This window comes from Oryctolagus cuniculus, chromosome 16 (assembly GCF_964237555.1).
Source record: "Oryctolagus cuniculus chromosome 16, mOryCun1.1, whole genome shotgun sequence".
NCBI lineage: Eukaryota > Metazoa > Chordata > Mammalia > Lagomorpha > Leporidae > Oryctolagus > Oryctolagus cuniculus.
In genome coordinates, this window is record NC_091447.1 from 41,390,954 (window position 1) to 41,405,441 (window position 14,488).

The window sequence follows — 14,488 nt, forward strand, 5'->3', positions numbered from 1 at the left end:
GAGAGAGATCCTCTAACTGCTGATTCACTCCCCAGATGGCCACAATGGCTGGAGCTGGGCCAATCCAAAGCCAGAAGCTTCTTCTAGGTCTCCCACGTGGGTGCAGGGGCCCAAGGACTTGGGCCACCTTCTACTGCTTCCCCAGGCCACAGCAGAGAGCTGGATTAGAAGCGTAGCTGCCGGGATGCCAACAAGAGGTCATATGGGATACCAGCACTACAGGTGGCAGCTTCACCCACTATGCCACAGCGCCGGCCCTGAAAATACAAGCTTCCATCCGCTGGTTCACTCCCCAAATGGACACAACAGCCATGGCTGGGACAGGCCAAAACCAGGAGCCAGGAGCTTTATCCCACGTGGGTAAAGGGGCCGATATGGGATGCTGATGTTGCAGGCAGTGGTTTCACCCATCATGCCACAATGCTGACCCTCAAGATAGAAATTTGAACCAATCATTAATGGATCCAGCTTTATTAAAAAAAAAAAAAGGTTTAATTGACACTTTGCCAATACAAAAAATAATCATTCACAGAACATTTATTTACCGCTTAAATTACTCCATATTTTCACATACTGTGAACAGAAAATATTTTACCCCACACATAGAAAAGCAAGTAAGTGCAATCTTTCAAACATTAAAAATCATAATGAAATCTGTACAACAGATAAATAAAAGTATACCTCTAACGGCTTATAAAAACAAAACAAAACAAAAACATTTATTGCCCAAAGTCACCAGTTTACTTAAATTCTATTATGGTCATACAACTCAATCATAACAATGTGAATCTTTAGTACACTGAACAAGTTTAGGTTCATAAATATTTTTCTTTTTAAATAGGAGGAGGAGTAATAAGAAATACCAAAATGGCTATAAAGAGCTTTCCAAACATTGGAAATAATATACAAAATTATTTGTAGAGGGGGGAAGCACATAAAATGGATCCACAGGGTATCTGCTAGTACACTGCTATAGCTTAAGGAAAGAAGAAAAAGTACATGTTTGGATTGGACAGAAAAGTTGGCCGTTTTATACAAAGAAGCAGTGATAACATCAGCAATGACAAAACCCTGTTGTGGAGCCTTAGAAGAACTCTGTGAGACAAAACGTACAAGGATTCAGGCTTGCAAACCTGAAAGCCAGAGCGAGGAAGAAACACCATGTCAGGAAACACAGAACATCGGAACATGAACGCACATTAATAAAAGGCCTACTGTTCAGCATTCCACACCATTGCACATATGACAAGCAAACAATACTGCAGTCATTCTTGAGTAAGAACATTTCGGTGAAGTAGGAAGTCCCATGAGGAATACGGATGAAGACAGTCTCATTACCACACATTTAGTAAATATCAAAACACCCAGCGGTGTTGGCTAAGCTAATTATCTACACTTTTCACTGGAAAGGTAATCATTTCCCTGCCTTCATATGTTAACTTAAAATCATTTACAAATGGCAATATTGATCCAGTAGAAAAGATTTTTCACATGCAATCCTTTATGAACCTCTGTGGTTATTTTTTTGTTTGTTTTCTTTTTTCATTTTTAGTATTTCACATGAATATGTACATGTCCAATATATACATACAACCACACATATTCAACAATGTCACCGAACTTCCTCTTGCCGCACATGTTTATATTTACATCTCCAGACAGATGCTCTTCTCCTCTACGTGGATACAATGTAAGCTGAAGAGTTTGTTTTTTAGGATTTTATGAATTTAATGTCTTGATTTATCTTGAATGGATGATAAGATGAGAAGTCCGCAAAAAAACGCAGCTATCCCTGCCAACCTTTTCAAGAGGGCTGCGTTATCTTTCGGAATAACGATCTGGGCAAGATCATTAGTAATCTGAGAAATTTCATGTGCCACACAGACAAATATGAAAGTGCTGACAATGATGTTGAGCATAGGGTTTCCAGGTATGAGTACCAAGATACCCCTCGTGTCTGCAGCCAGCCATATGTGATATTGGCAAATAAACAGCTAGGAGAAAAAAATATTGAAAGTTAGGTATGTACCAAGGGTCCATGAATAAATCGCATTTTTTCTGATAAACAATTGGTAGCATAATAATGTTGGAAACCTTTTCCAAAATCACTTGATTCAAAATCACTATTGCTCTGAGAAATCTACTTCAGAGGCAACTTCTACGTCCACACAATCTGTGCTATAAAAGAGACTGAAGAAAATAATGTTTACTCAAGAGCACAAAGTATACTTTTCCTATTTTAAGACAATTTAATAAATTTATACTCTAAAATGTACCTCTTGTGATCACAATACTTTTTAAAGATATTCTATCTCAAATAATAAAGCTCAGGCCAATCAGAATATACATTAAAACCTATTGTTTAAACTGATTTTGTGGATAAACTCATACTGTCTTGCATAGAATATTTTCACACAATATCTAAACATAGGGTGAATTTTATTATGGTAAACATCAATAAAATTTATTCCAGTAATATGTATTTAGTTACAGTTAGACAACAAATAAACTTTCAGCTTGATTTCTTCAAATTCTGGTCTCAAGTTTTTCTTTCCTGATCCCAGCATCTTGGTCATGGTTGTGCTAAAGAGCTTAATAATATTAAGAGTCTCCTAATCTAGTCACTTTAAAAGAAAGGCTTTAAAAACATCCTAAAATACGTTATTGATAATACAAGTTCTAAGTCTCTCCCCCTAAAATTCCATAAATAATAGCTTTGGTTTAAAAGAAAGTATATGTCAGATTTACACATGCATAACACACACATACACATACATGCACAAACATATATTTAAACCTGACTAAAAAATAAAGCAAAATCAAAATATTAATGTACCAACCTCTAATGAAATTTTCCCAAACCAGGCAAAAAATGAACTGTAAACTGAACGGGCATAGCCAGGAATATTCCTTATAAGGATGAAGGCTAAAATCTAAGGAAAAGCAAAGGTAAATATTAATAATCTATTTGTTAAAAAGTAGTTTGCATGAAGCTTTCCTTAAAGTGATATATTATCTTTATGTCCCTTAACTTGACACATGTACAATAGTTTTATAAAACAGGCAAAGTATTAGTAAGTTAATTTGCTCCTGTGTTTCTTAATATATGTTGCAAAATATATGTTGCTTCCTATACCAACGTAGGCTGAGTTAGTACCTGGCTGAACATTTTTATTTCGTGTATATTAGAAAAAACATAAACCTTCCTGAAGCCCTTTGTGTAGAAAAAGTTGATATTAAATAATGTTATAAAATACCATATTATTATTTCTTTTATAAAGTACATGGGAGTTTCAAAGAGTTTATGGAAAATGAATATTTTATGCAGGGATTTCAAGCCTTTATTTTCCAAAATAAGTTTATCTTTGAATTCAGTGTTTTGATGAACTTTCTGAAGTATCCTAGTATCTGTCTGGTTGACAGCTACCCTCTCATTACTCGCTTCAAAATGCTTCTTCTAACAGCCACACTGATACGGAAAAAGGGTATGGTCGTGAATGTCTTCATGTTTGCTCTTCATGGCCTGGAACATGATATCTGGAACCGCATTCATATATAGCCTACTTCCTTTATGCATCTCTCCCTATCCCAAAAAATCTCCAGTTTGAGGGCTCCTGGCCTTCACCCATCTCCCTTATCCTTTGTATCAGGTACAGCAATTTCGCTTTTTTCAACATTCCAATTCATAGTCTCACATTAACTAACCAGTTTACCAAGGAAAGGACTCTCCTTAAAATTCTACCCTCCTTATAAAGAAGCAAGAAACTGTGAAGAAAAAATGGTTTCCACTTTCACAACTACTTTTCAAGCTCTTAGAAAAGGACTGAAACTCTTGACACTTCAGAACATCTCCATATTCACTGTTGACCACGCTGGGCATTTTGTAGAAAGATCTGGAAAGAACCTGTGGGGTACATAGAAGATGAGGAAATAGGGAGAGGCATGTGGAGAACTGTCACTGGGAAAAAGGGACCCAGGGGAACTCCTCAGATATAGACAAGGTGAACGACTCTCACAGGACGGACAGACTCCAGGTTACGTCTGGCCTTTTGCCTGCGTTAGTTCTGGAACTTAGGGCAAGGCACTTCATCTTTGGATCTATTTCTTCATCTACAGCTTGAGGTAAGCTTAGCTTTGAAACATTGATGGGAATATTACATGAGAAAACATAGATAAGGTACTTAATATAGTATACATTGTAAGTCATTTAAGGAAATGAATGAGACAACTCATAATGTACTAAATGATACAAGTCATGAAGGTGAAACTGAAATAAAGCCCTTAAACATGACACCAATTAATGAGTTATTATAACAACTCCTTAGCTCTAAAATGCTAGTCAGAATGACACATACATACAAATCAGTAGACTCAGCAACAGAAACACGGAAACTGTCCTAAGCAAGTCACTTTTCTTCTTTCTGCCCGTAATATTCCCCATGTGTATTTTATTTCCATAGCATATTCAAGTCTTAGGTTCTGTCATACGCTTAGTAAACAAAAGTGACTAGGGGAGTAGAAAATCAAAGAAATAATAACTATGGAGAAGACAACTGGAGTTTGGGGAATTACTAGCTTGATACAGAAATAATAAGGCTTAAGTTTCATCAGCATTTGTGACTTGACGAGTACTGTACTAAGTACTTTGCAAACATTATTTATTGTTCATCATTTGTTCTATAGCTAAGCCTTTCTGGAAATTTCTATCCAGACTAAAGGGCAAAACCAAAAAGTCAGGATTTTGCCTTTGCTGGATCAGGCTGGGAAATGCTTTCCAATAGGAAGCAAGGATCTGGATGTGTGTCCAATCTTCAGTAGCCTCTTCAGATCAGTGGTCTAAAGATAGAAACCAATCATATCAGCGTGTGTGTATGAGTGTGTGTGTGTGTGTATAAAATCACAATGCCCTAGGGGATTTGTGTACACACACACACACACACACATGTCTGCATCTGAGAGTGCAGTATGCTCAAAATAAAGATGGAAACTTAGTGTTTGAAGCCACCAGGATGCTCTTGACTTTTACAATGGGGGACAAATGCCCTTGAAAAGTAACTGTGCTTGCATTTGTGTTCATAGTCCATCCTTTTACTCTGAGGTGAAAATCTGAGGCCTTTACAAAAAACTGAACCTCAGAGTTGTGAGTATGTGGGTGGTGGTGACTGGAAGGGCAAGCAATAAGCCTCAGGAGCACACGCTAGGGTTACTCTCCATACAGCCACTTTCATAGTCCTCTGTATTGGGCACTGTGAGTTGTAATGTCTCCCCCCTCATCCTGTGAGCTGCAGAAATGATACTAGATATGATATACAGAGAGTTACTGGTAAGAACTACTGCTGCCTAAAGAAGCCATAAAAATGTTAAATGAATATAGTATAATGTCTAAAATTTCATTATCAATTGCTTTTGGAGTATTTATCAACTACCTGGTGGTACCAACAATACAGAAGGTTAAGGGAAATCAAACAGAAGTTAAAATCTAAGAAATTAGTCCTCTAGAAATTCTCCTGCTCCTGTTTGCCAGGCTACTCATCTCTCAGAGCGCAGCTCAGACACTGCGTCCTCCAAGAACGCTGTTAATATCCAGATAGGCTACTAGGAGGGCCAGGAAGCACTCCCACGTGCTTCCAAAGCAACTTGTACTAAACTATTCCCACACTCATCACAATGGCCTACGATTACCTGGGAGCAACCAGAAGCATTGTATCTCTGCAAAATGTCCATCTGATGTGAACCGCCTCTGGCATCTGCTTATGTCTCTATCATCATCACATACTTCTCTGGACCCCGGCTGTTTCAGTGCCACCACCACTCCGCCCCTCCCCTCTCCAGCCTTCTTTAAGCTCCTTAGATCTGCCATGCTCCAATCCATTTTAGGATCAAAGTTATTTTTTTTGTAAAGATATATTTTATTTGAAAGGCAGAGTTACAGAGAGGCAGAGAGGCAAAGAGGCAGAGAGAGAGAGAGAGAAAGAGAGATCTTCCATCTGCTGGTTCACTCCCCAGATGGCTGCAACGGCTAGAGCTGTGCCCATCTGAAGCCAGGAGCCAGAAGCTTCTTTCAGGTCTCCCACTTGGGTACAGGGGCCCAAGGACCTGGGCCATCTTCTACTGCTTTCCCAGGCCATAGCAGAGAGCTGGACCGGAAGTGGAGCAGCTGGGACTTGAACCGGCACCCATATGGGATGCTGGCACTATAGGTGGTGGCTTTTACCTGCTATGCCACAGTGTCAGCCCCTTAAGTTCTTTTTTTTAAAAGAATTATTTATTTACTGAATTGCAGAGGGGTCTGGTGCCATGGCATAGTAGGCTAGGCCTCCATTGCAGTACCAGCATCCCATTTGGGTACATGTTAGAGTCCCAGCTATTCTGCTTCTGATCCAGCTCTCTGCTATGGCCTGGGAAAGTAGTGGAGAATGGGGCAAGTCCTTCAGACCCTGTACCCATGTGGGAGACCTGAATGAAGTTCCTGGCCCCTGGGTTTGACCTGGCCCAGCCCTGGCCAGTGTGGCCATTTGGGGAGTGAACCAGTGGATGGAAGATCTCCCTTTCTCTTTCACCTTCTCTCTCTGTATTTATGCCTTTCAAATAAATAAATAAATCTTTTTTAAGAAAGAAAGAAAGAAAGAAAGAAAGAAAGAAAGAAAGAAAGAAAGAAAGAAAGAAAGAAAGAAAGAGAAAGAGCAACAGAGAAGGGAAGAGGGAGAGGGAGAGAAAGAAGGGGAGAGAGAGAGCAAAAAGGAGGGGAGAAGGATGGGAGAGGGAGGGACAACGGGAGAGAGGGAAGGGGAGGAGAGTTGGAGAGGAAGAGAGAAAGAGAGGAAGAGGGGAAGGGAAGAGTAGGAGACAGGAAGGGGGAGTGGGAGAGAGGGTTGGGGATAGAGGGAGAGAAGGAGAGAGAAAGAGAAATCTTCCATCCACTGGTTTACTCCCCACAAAGGTCTAGGCCACCCAAAGCCAGAAGTCTGGAAATCCATGCTCATCTCCCACAGGCATGGCAGGGCCCAGCAGTGTTCTGTTGCTTTCCCAGGCGCATTAGTAGGAAGCTGGATTGGAAATGAAGCAGCCAGGCTTGAATCAGCCCTCCCGTAAGGGATGCCAGCATCATAGGTAGTGGCTTAACCCTTAACCTGCTGTACACAAAGCTGACAAGGGCCCTCCACACCTCACCTCTCCATTCTCAGTGTACACTCCTTCTATTCTCCTATTGCATTATATACTTGTATTTATAATTATGTGGTTTTATATGATTTCTCTCCGAAACAGAATAATATAGACTCCATGAGGATAGGAATTATGTCTGATTTGGTTACCACTGTATCCCCTCGTATAATACCTAGCACATGGTATCAAATATTAAATATAGTTTTGAAATACATGAAAAAATATTTACATATTCATCTTTATTAGATTGTATGTTTCTGAGGGCAGGTGCTATGTCTTATTCAACACTGAGCCTCTTACACCTAGCACAGTACTTAATAGCTGGTAGATAATTGATAAGCATGATAAACATTGAAATAAAGACATTTGAATAAGTGATGAAAAAGCAAATATGAAAATGGGAATTAACAATTTCCAGATGTCTATTAAACAACAACAACAGAGCTAGATCATATCTGTGTATGTGACACAATAACCCTTGAAGGAAACTTTGATATCTTACTGCTTCAGAGGAAGTAAGGACTTAAGATTAAGTTACTTCTCTATATTTTCTGGAGTTTGATCTGAAATCTCTGTGCCCCTAAGGACTATGTTCTTACCAAGAATTAGGAAGTAAAAAGTCTCTAAGTCAAGATAATTACCTGGACCACAGAAACAGATGGGTGGAGTTCATTGCACTCTGCTTTGTTTTTACAACTGCTGGCCCAGATGGAATAGGTCTAAAACCAAAATGTACAGGTCAGTTCATGAACACAGGGAAGCCTGGAAGAGTACAATTCTCACAATTTTCTCATAGCTTTGTTTATAACTTGTGCTTCATTATGCCATAAAAAAGCATCAGCAAAAACTGCCCAAAGGTTTGCTTTTCACTTGTTTTGATTCACACAATTGCCCAAACAGAAGAAACAGAGAGGACAGCACAAGTCTGTGACTTTCTGGAAAGAGTGGTCCCAAGGCAGTGATGGCTCCTCATATCACAAACCTTATACTGTATTTTTCCTAAATTAATTTTATATATACTATATGTATATAATAAGAATATATTTACTTTGAAAGCCAGAGAGAGAGAGAGAGAGAGAGAGAGAGAGAGAGAGAAAGCAATTTCCTATCTGTTGGTTTACTCCCCAAATACCCAAATACCGGGGAGGGGCCTGGTTGAAGTTGGGAACCATGAACTCAACCTGGGTCCCCCACATGGGTGGCAGGGATCAGTCTAACTGGAGCCATCGCTGCTGCCTCCCAGGGTGCACATGAGCAGGAAGCAGGAATTGGGAGCAGAGCTATAATTCTAATCCAGGCACTGTGATGTGGCATACAGGTAATTTAAGCACTGTCTTAACTACTTCTTCATATTTCAAATTATATATTTATTCTCTTTAAAAGTTATATCTAGTTTAAAAGTAAGGATAAAATAACTTAAAATTAAAAATTTATTAAAAATAATTGGTTACTTTCCCATATATTAAAGTAAATTTTCTATGCCATTTAGGGTTTTCAGAAATTAGATTACATCTTAAAACTTACCAAGAAAGAAACTACTGAAATAAACAACAGAAAATTTGAAATTTTGTTTGAAAAAAGAGGTTCGCCCTTTCCTTCAGAAAGGACCTGACGCTTCTGCAAAGCCAGATAAATAAAAGCAAACAGCATTCCATGGAAGACAACCTGAAAAAACAGAGAAGAAATCTGTTTTCAACAGCTACTGTGCTGAGGAATTATTGTATGTAAGCAGGTACGTTAAAATCTTTGAGGCTTGGCATTTCTAAGAAGGACTTAAGCTTCAAGAGTAAATCTTTAAGCAGTGAAAAAAATAATGATTGTCAGAAATCAGGAGCAATAAACAAGCAAACATCTCCCTAAAAGTGTGAGACACAACTGGTTACTTCAGAGAGGTCTCCGCAGTAAGTGAAGTCATAAGGACAATTCAAAAATAATGGCCAAAAATCTGATAAAAACACATGATAATTTTAATGTGCCCAACAAAGAAAAACCACATTTTATACTGTCCTTTCAGTCAGATAAAACAAATAGCACTGGCAAGTTATACCCTCACAAGGAATATTCATACATGCACATAGGAGTAGAAAAAAATATATGTGGGCCAAAAGCACCTGAATTTTCTCTTTGAAACAAAGATTTAATTTGATCTATCATGACAATAACTGAATGTTTGCATCCTCTGAAATTCATAGGTGGAAACCTTATCCCCAGTATGATGGTTTTGGAGGTGGGGCCTTTGGGTGATGATTAACTAGTTCATGAGGTAAAAGCCTTCTAGTGCTCTTACCACACACCCTCTAAAGAGAGCTCCCTGTTCCTTCTATCACGTGAGGACCCAGTGAGAGACGAAGGCCTTTATCAGATACCAGATGTGTTAGTACCTTGATCTGTTTTGTTCAGCTACCAGAATGGTGAGAAATAAATTTCTATTACTTATCATCTATTCCGTCTCTGGTATTCTGTCATAGCAGCCCAAACAGATTAAGGTAATCATATCATAGTAGACTGCTCTAATGAAAACGTTGAGAATTTAAAATTATTTGATATGAAGACTTTAGCAAACATTTTTATTCATACGTAGTTTAGAAATACAATAGTGTACACTGAAAAGTGCTCAAAATAGGCATTAGGTTATACATTAAGTGGCACAAAACAAGTATTAAGAACACACTTGCTGAAAGGAACAGAGTAGTCACAGAGGAAGGGAAAGGAGACAGAGTGAAGTGAAATAATGAATATTTATGTAGTAGTTATTATTTTCCAAATGCTGTACTACATGTTTTACATTGTCTTGGCCAAGTGAATCTTAATCATCTTTCAAGATGGTATTAATGGGGTAATCCAAGACATTCTTCTCTCTTCTCTGATACTTTTACCACAAAACTCATATTGCATATTTATTGCTTCATTCGAAATAATAATCTTGGATTTCAAACTAGATTGTTAAGGCTTACTAGAACCCTTATGGTATGTCTTCCATCAGGGTACATATTGAGATCCAATAAATATTGTTTTGAATGGCTGATGCATACATGTGATGGATTACCCATAAATCAAAATTATAACTCAGACAAAAGCCACTTTGTAATCAACATTTTTACAATATTTTCCTTCTGATATAAATACACATGCATCTCATGTGTATGCCATACAAGAAAAAGGGTTGTGGTGGACTTCTTTGACTTGCTAAAACATATTTTTTGTCCTAAAAGTAAGTAAAAATAGTTCAAAAAATTTCAAGTCATTTTCTAGTACTATCAATTGAAATGGCAAAATAGCACAGAGTAAATACATACGTAACGGTCTAACCTCCATCTGAACCACCACTCATACACATTCCCTTTCAGCTCGAAGCACTTGGACAATGGCCAGAGAGAAAATATCTTCTCAAATGCACCCTGAGAAAAGAAATCCAGAAAACACTAGATTAAGATGATATAAGTCAGTACTTTCTTTACCATTCTGTTATAAAATCTGTTTTCTAAAGCTAGGATAATATAGGTATCATACACAGTTTAAAAATTCCATTCCACTCAGAAACATGATTTCATTTGAAGTTAATTTTTTTACCAAAGGCCATTAAAAATGACTTACAGGTTTTTAAACTTATGTTTACTTCATATGAAAGGCTACAGAGATTGCAATTTTTTTAAAACTGCTGCCTAAAAATTATTCTATTTAAATTATGGAAAATATATACTAATCAAATGAAAAAATGTAAAATACCTCAGCCAATATAGTATCAATAGCCTAAAGAATGAATGTTACAGTTTTTCTTTCTTTAATGCCCTTAATGTCTATTACTATAATTAACGATTTGAGTTAAAAAAGAGTCCTCTGAATTAGCTGTCTTAATCAGCTATACCTAACTATCATTACCAGCTTTTGAAACAAAATTTATAATTTCACTCTGGTCAAGTTAGTGATGATACCCTTTGATTAATCTGGAAAATCTGGGAACAGTCTCAGGTACATTCATGTACACTAATGAAGTTTTATAAAGAAGGGAACAAAAACCTCAATTTCCAGGCTAAACAATGACAACAAACTCTATTAAAGAAAGCTCCATTATTAGACCTAACGCCATAGCATATAAAAGTAACATCATGATTTTTAAAAGGCTATTAAAAAAACAAAGAAAAATGTGAAAATTATATTATATGTTAGGTAACACAAAATCCTTAGGTCATAAGAATTTTATTACTTTCACAAAATGTAAGTTTCCATGTGACATACGTAACATATTAAAAATAGTTCATATCAAAATCTATTACTGAGAAAATTAAGGATGACTCTTACCAAGAGTTCCAATTCAAACTACTTACAGATCATATATACACTGATATTAATAATATATATATATAATGGGCATATAGATATGATCTGATAGATGTGTGGCATATCTATCACATATGTATAACAATATTTTATTTCTAATTAAAAAAGTATTTCTTATGTGCTAAATAAATATTGAGTACCCATTTCACAAAAGACAGAGGGCTGCACTGTGTGTATTTTCTTTGTTGTTCAATGGTCAACACCAAATCAAAGCTGGAAAAACCTTCTTAGTCCCTCTGCTGAACCTCGAGTCAGCTTGCCTTTCTCTCCCTCAGAAGTACCCACAGAGTGGTAGGAATTTCAATGACTAACTGTCAAGTAGTTGCTGCTATTACCTGGCTATTTCTTTATGCATTTATCTGCTATCTCATTATTATTTTATTTATCTATGAAAAATCTCAAGTTTCTGGCAGAAAAAGAAATAATTCTAAGTCTGAAAATAAGCAGGGGCCAGGGCTGTGGTGTAGCAGGTTAAGCCGCCTCCTGCAGTGCCAGCATCCCATATGGGCACCAGTTTGATTTTCAGCTGCTCCACTTCCAATCCAGCTCCCTACTAATAGACTGGGAAAGCAGCGGAGGATGGCCCAACTCCTTGGGCCCCAGGACCCATGTGGGAAACTTGGAAGAAGCTCCTGGCTCCTGGCTTTAGCTTGCTTAGCCTTGGCCTTTGTAGCCATTTTGGGAGTGAACCAGCAGATGGAAGAGTGCGCTCTCTTTCCCCCTCTCTCTCTAACTCTGCCTCTCAAATAAAATAAATAAATCTTAAAAAAGAAAATAAGTGTAAAAGCCTATGAAAAAGCAAAACAAAACAAAAAACCTAAACCATCTTTTTTTATTATTATTATTTGACAGGTACAGTTATAGACAGTGAGAGAAAGAGACAGAGAGAAAGGTCTTCCTTCCGTTGGTTCACTCCCACCACGGCTGGCGCTGCGCCAATCCGAAGCCAGGAGCCAGATGCTTCCTCCTGGTCTCCCATGTGGGTGCAGGCACCCAAGCACCTGGGCCATCCTCCACTGCCTTCCCGGGCCACAGCAGAGAGCTGGACTGGAAGAGGAGCAGCAGGGACCAGAACCCGGCACCCATTTGGGATGCCGGCGCTGCAAACGGAGGATTAATCAACCGAGCCATGGTGCCGGCCCCCTAAACCATCTTTATAGGACTGCACATACACATAAAATACTTATAAGGCACCTACACTCAACACAATTAGGTACAAAATAAAGTGTTGGAGATGTGAGTAAACTACAGAATATGTCACAACTATGAGCATTCAAATTAAGATATTTTGTTATAAAAATCCTGCTGCCCAAGTAATAAGTCTGCCAGATAGACTTAACCAGCAAGCAGCAGACTGCCGTCCTGCTGATACAACTAGAAAATCTCAACCATCCCAATAAGAGAATACAAGTTTAGAGCAAGAAAATGACCAAAAAGTTTATTAAATTAAACTACAAATATACAAACCCCTTTGCCCCTACATTGATTTTACAAACTGCTCAAATTTTACTCCTTGCAGTTAGAGATACATCAAGTAACACTTTGATGCAATGAATAATGCACAAACTAGGCTGCGCATTCTGTCAGAATTTTGATCTCCACTTAGAGCAGTGTCTTATAAGAGGCATTCAATAAACGTGTGACTGATTTGATCAAAGTCAGGTAAAATGGGTCTGGAACAAGTGCCAGAGGAAGAGCTTTAAATGCTCTGACAACAGAAACAGTGCTAACAAAAGCAGAGAGGGCTCGAAGAACTCCAGTGAGTAGGCAACTGCAGAGTGACACTTTTATTGCAGTCATTACAAAATGGAGTGAAAAAAGCTCTCACTCTTCTCACATACTTTAACAGAACTGAACTTGATTACAAAATATAAACCGAAAATTGTACAAACCTGAGAATATGCCAAAAAACATATGCACAACAGCAAAAAGGCCAGTTTCAATAGTAAACCAAAATGCCACAAACAATTTCCTAAAAGGGAAAATATGTAATTTACTAAGAAATATAAGTTTATATTTGAAAACAGAGTAAATCTCTATTTATATTTGAATTGTTCTTACAATAATTTTAGGTTACTTATGAGACTGCACAAAATATATCTGGAAAGTATAAACTACAAATAGGGTAAAAGGAAAAAAAGATGGATGATTCTTTCTAGGAACAAGGCATAACTGAAACCCTATATATTTGCTAGTCATCTGCTATGAACATAATTTAAAATACCTCTGAAACTCAGTTATACCTATTCCACAATGTTCAATGTAATTTTAACAAATACATTGAGTATAACTTAGGTAATATTTCTTAAACATTAAAGTTCCAAAGAGAGAGTTTAAACTCTTTAATGAACTAGGGTCTTACCACAAGATATATTCTAACATACACACATTCTAAATTATGTATTCAAGGTTTACACATATTATTTATTTGATGGACATACTGGGTCTGTGTAGAGTAACTAAACTACAGAGGCTGCCCTAAGACCCTAGTGAACTTTATAATACAGATTGGAAACTCAACTCCCCCCAGAAAAATTATTTGCTAAAGGAATGGAAGCAAAGGAAAAATATTGTTTGATATGTAGTTATTTGGTTGAAAGAGTCAAGTTAAATGTATTTTTTTCCATAAAAGTAAAGATTTTAATGACATGATCTTAAGAGAAAAAAGCATTAAGATAAATGACTGTGGCCTTGCATTATCAGTAGTAACAGGGTACGTAAAATAGAAAATGACAACTTTGGAGCTACTTTAGTTTCCTTATATGTAAAAGAGGTTGGTAACAACGGCTTAAACAGTTGTCTAAAAGATAAATTACATCAGTGCTTTTATTTATTTTTAATTTTTTTTTTACCTTTTAACTTTTCATAAACACAAATTTAGGAACAGAGTGATTCTTCCTACCATACCCACCCACATCAGTACTTTTAAACTTTGAAATAAGAAGTCTTTTCGCAGTTGAATGTTTACTCAAATATACATAAGAAA

At 37.4% G+C, this 14,488-nt stretch overlaps 1 protein-coding gene across 4 annotated transcripts in view; it reads right to left on the reverse strand.

Moving 5' to 3' along the window:
- Positions 1 to 455: 455 nt before the first annotated feature.
- The window catches only part of CASD1 (CAS1 domain containing 1), a 57,177-nt gene continuing 43,144 nt past the window's right edge, over positions 456 to 14,488 (reverse strand). For 3 of the 4 annotated variants that reach the window (XM_051852982.2, XM_051852983.2, XM_051852984.2), the window contains 6 exons: positions 13,395 to 13,474; positions 10,461 to 10,562; positions 8,689 to 8,829; positions 7,806 to 7,883; positions 2,841 to 2,933; positions 456 to 1,994 (listed from right to left, as the gene is read on the reverse strand). In XM_051852982.2, the coding sequence (XP_051708942.2) occupies positions 1,728 to 1,994; positions 2,841 to 2,933; positions 7,806 to 7,883; positions 8,689 to 8,829; positions 10,461 to 10,562; positions 13,395 to 13,474 (761 nt within the window). In that variant the 3' untranslated portion in view covers positions 456 to 1,727. The remainder of the gene's footprint in view (positions 1,995 to 2,840; positions 2,934 to 7,805; positions 7,884 to 8,688; positions 8,830 to 10,460; positions 10,563 to 13,394; positions 13,475 to 14,488) is intronic. The other variant, XR_007922246.2, reaches the window with a different exon arrangement.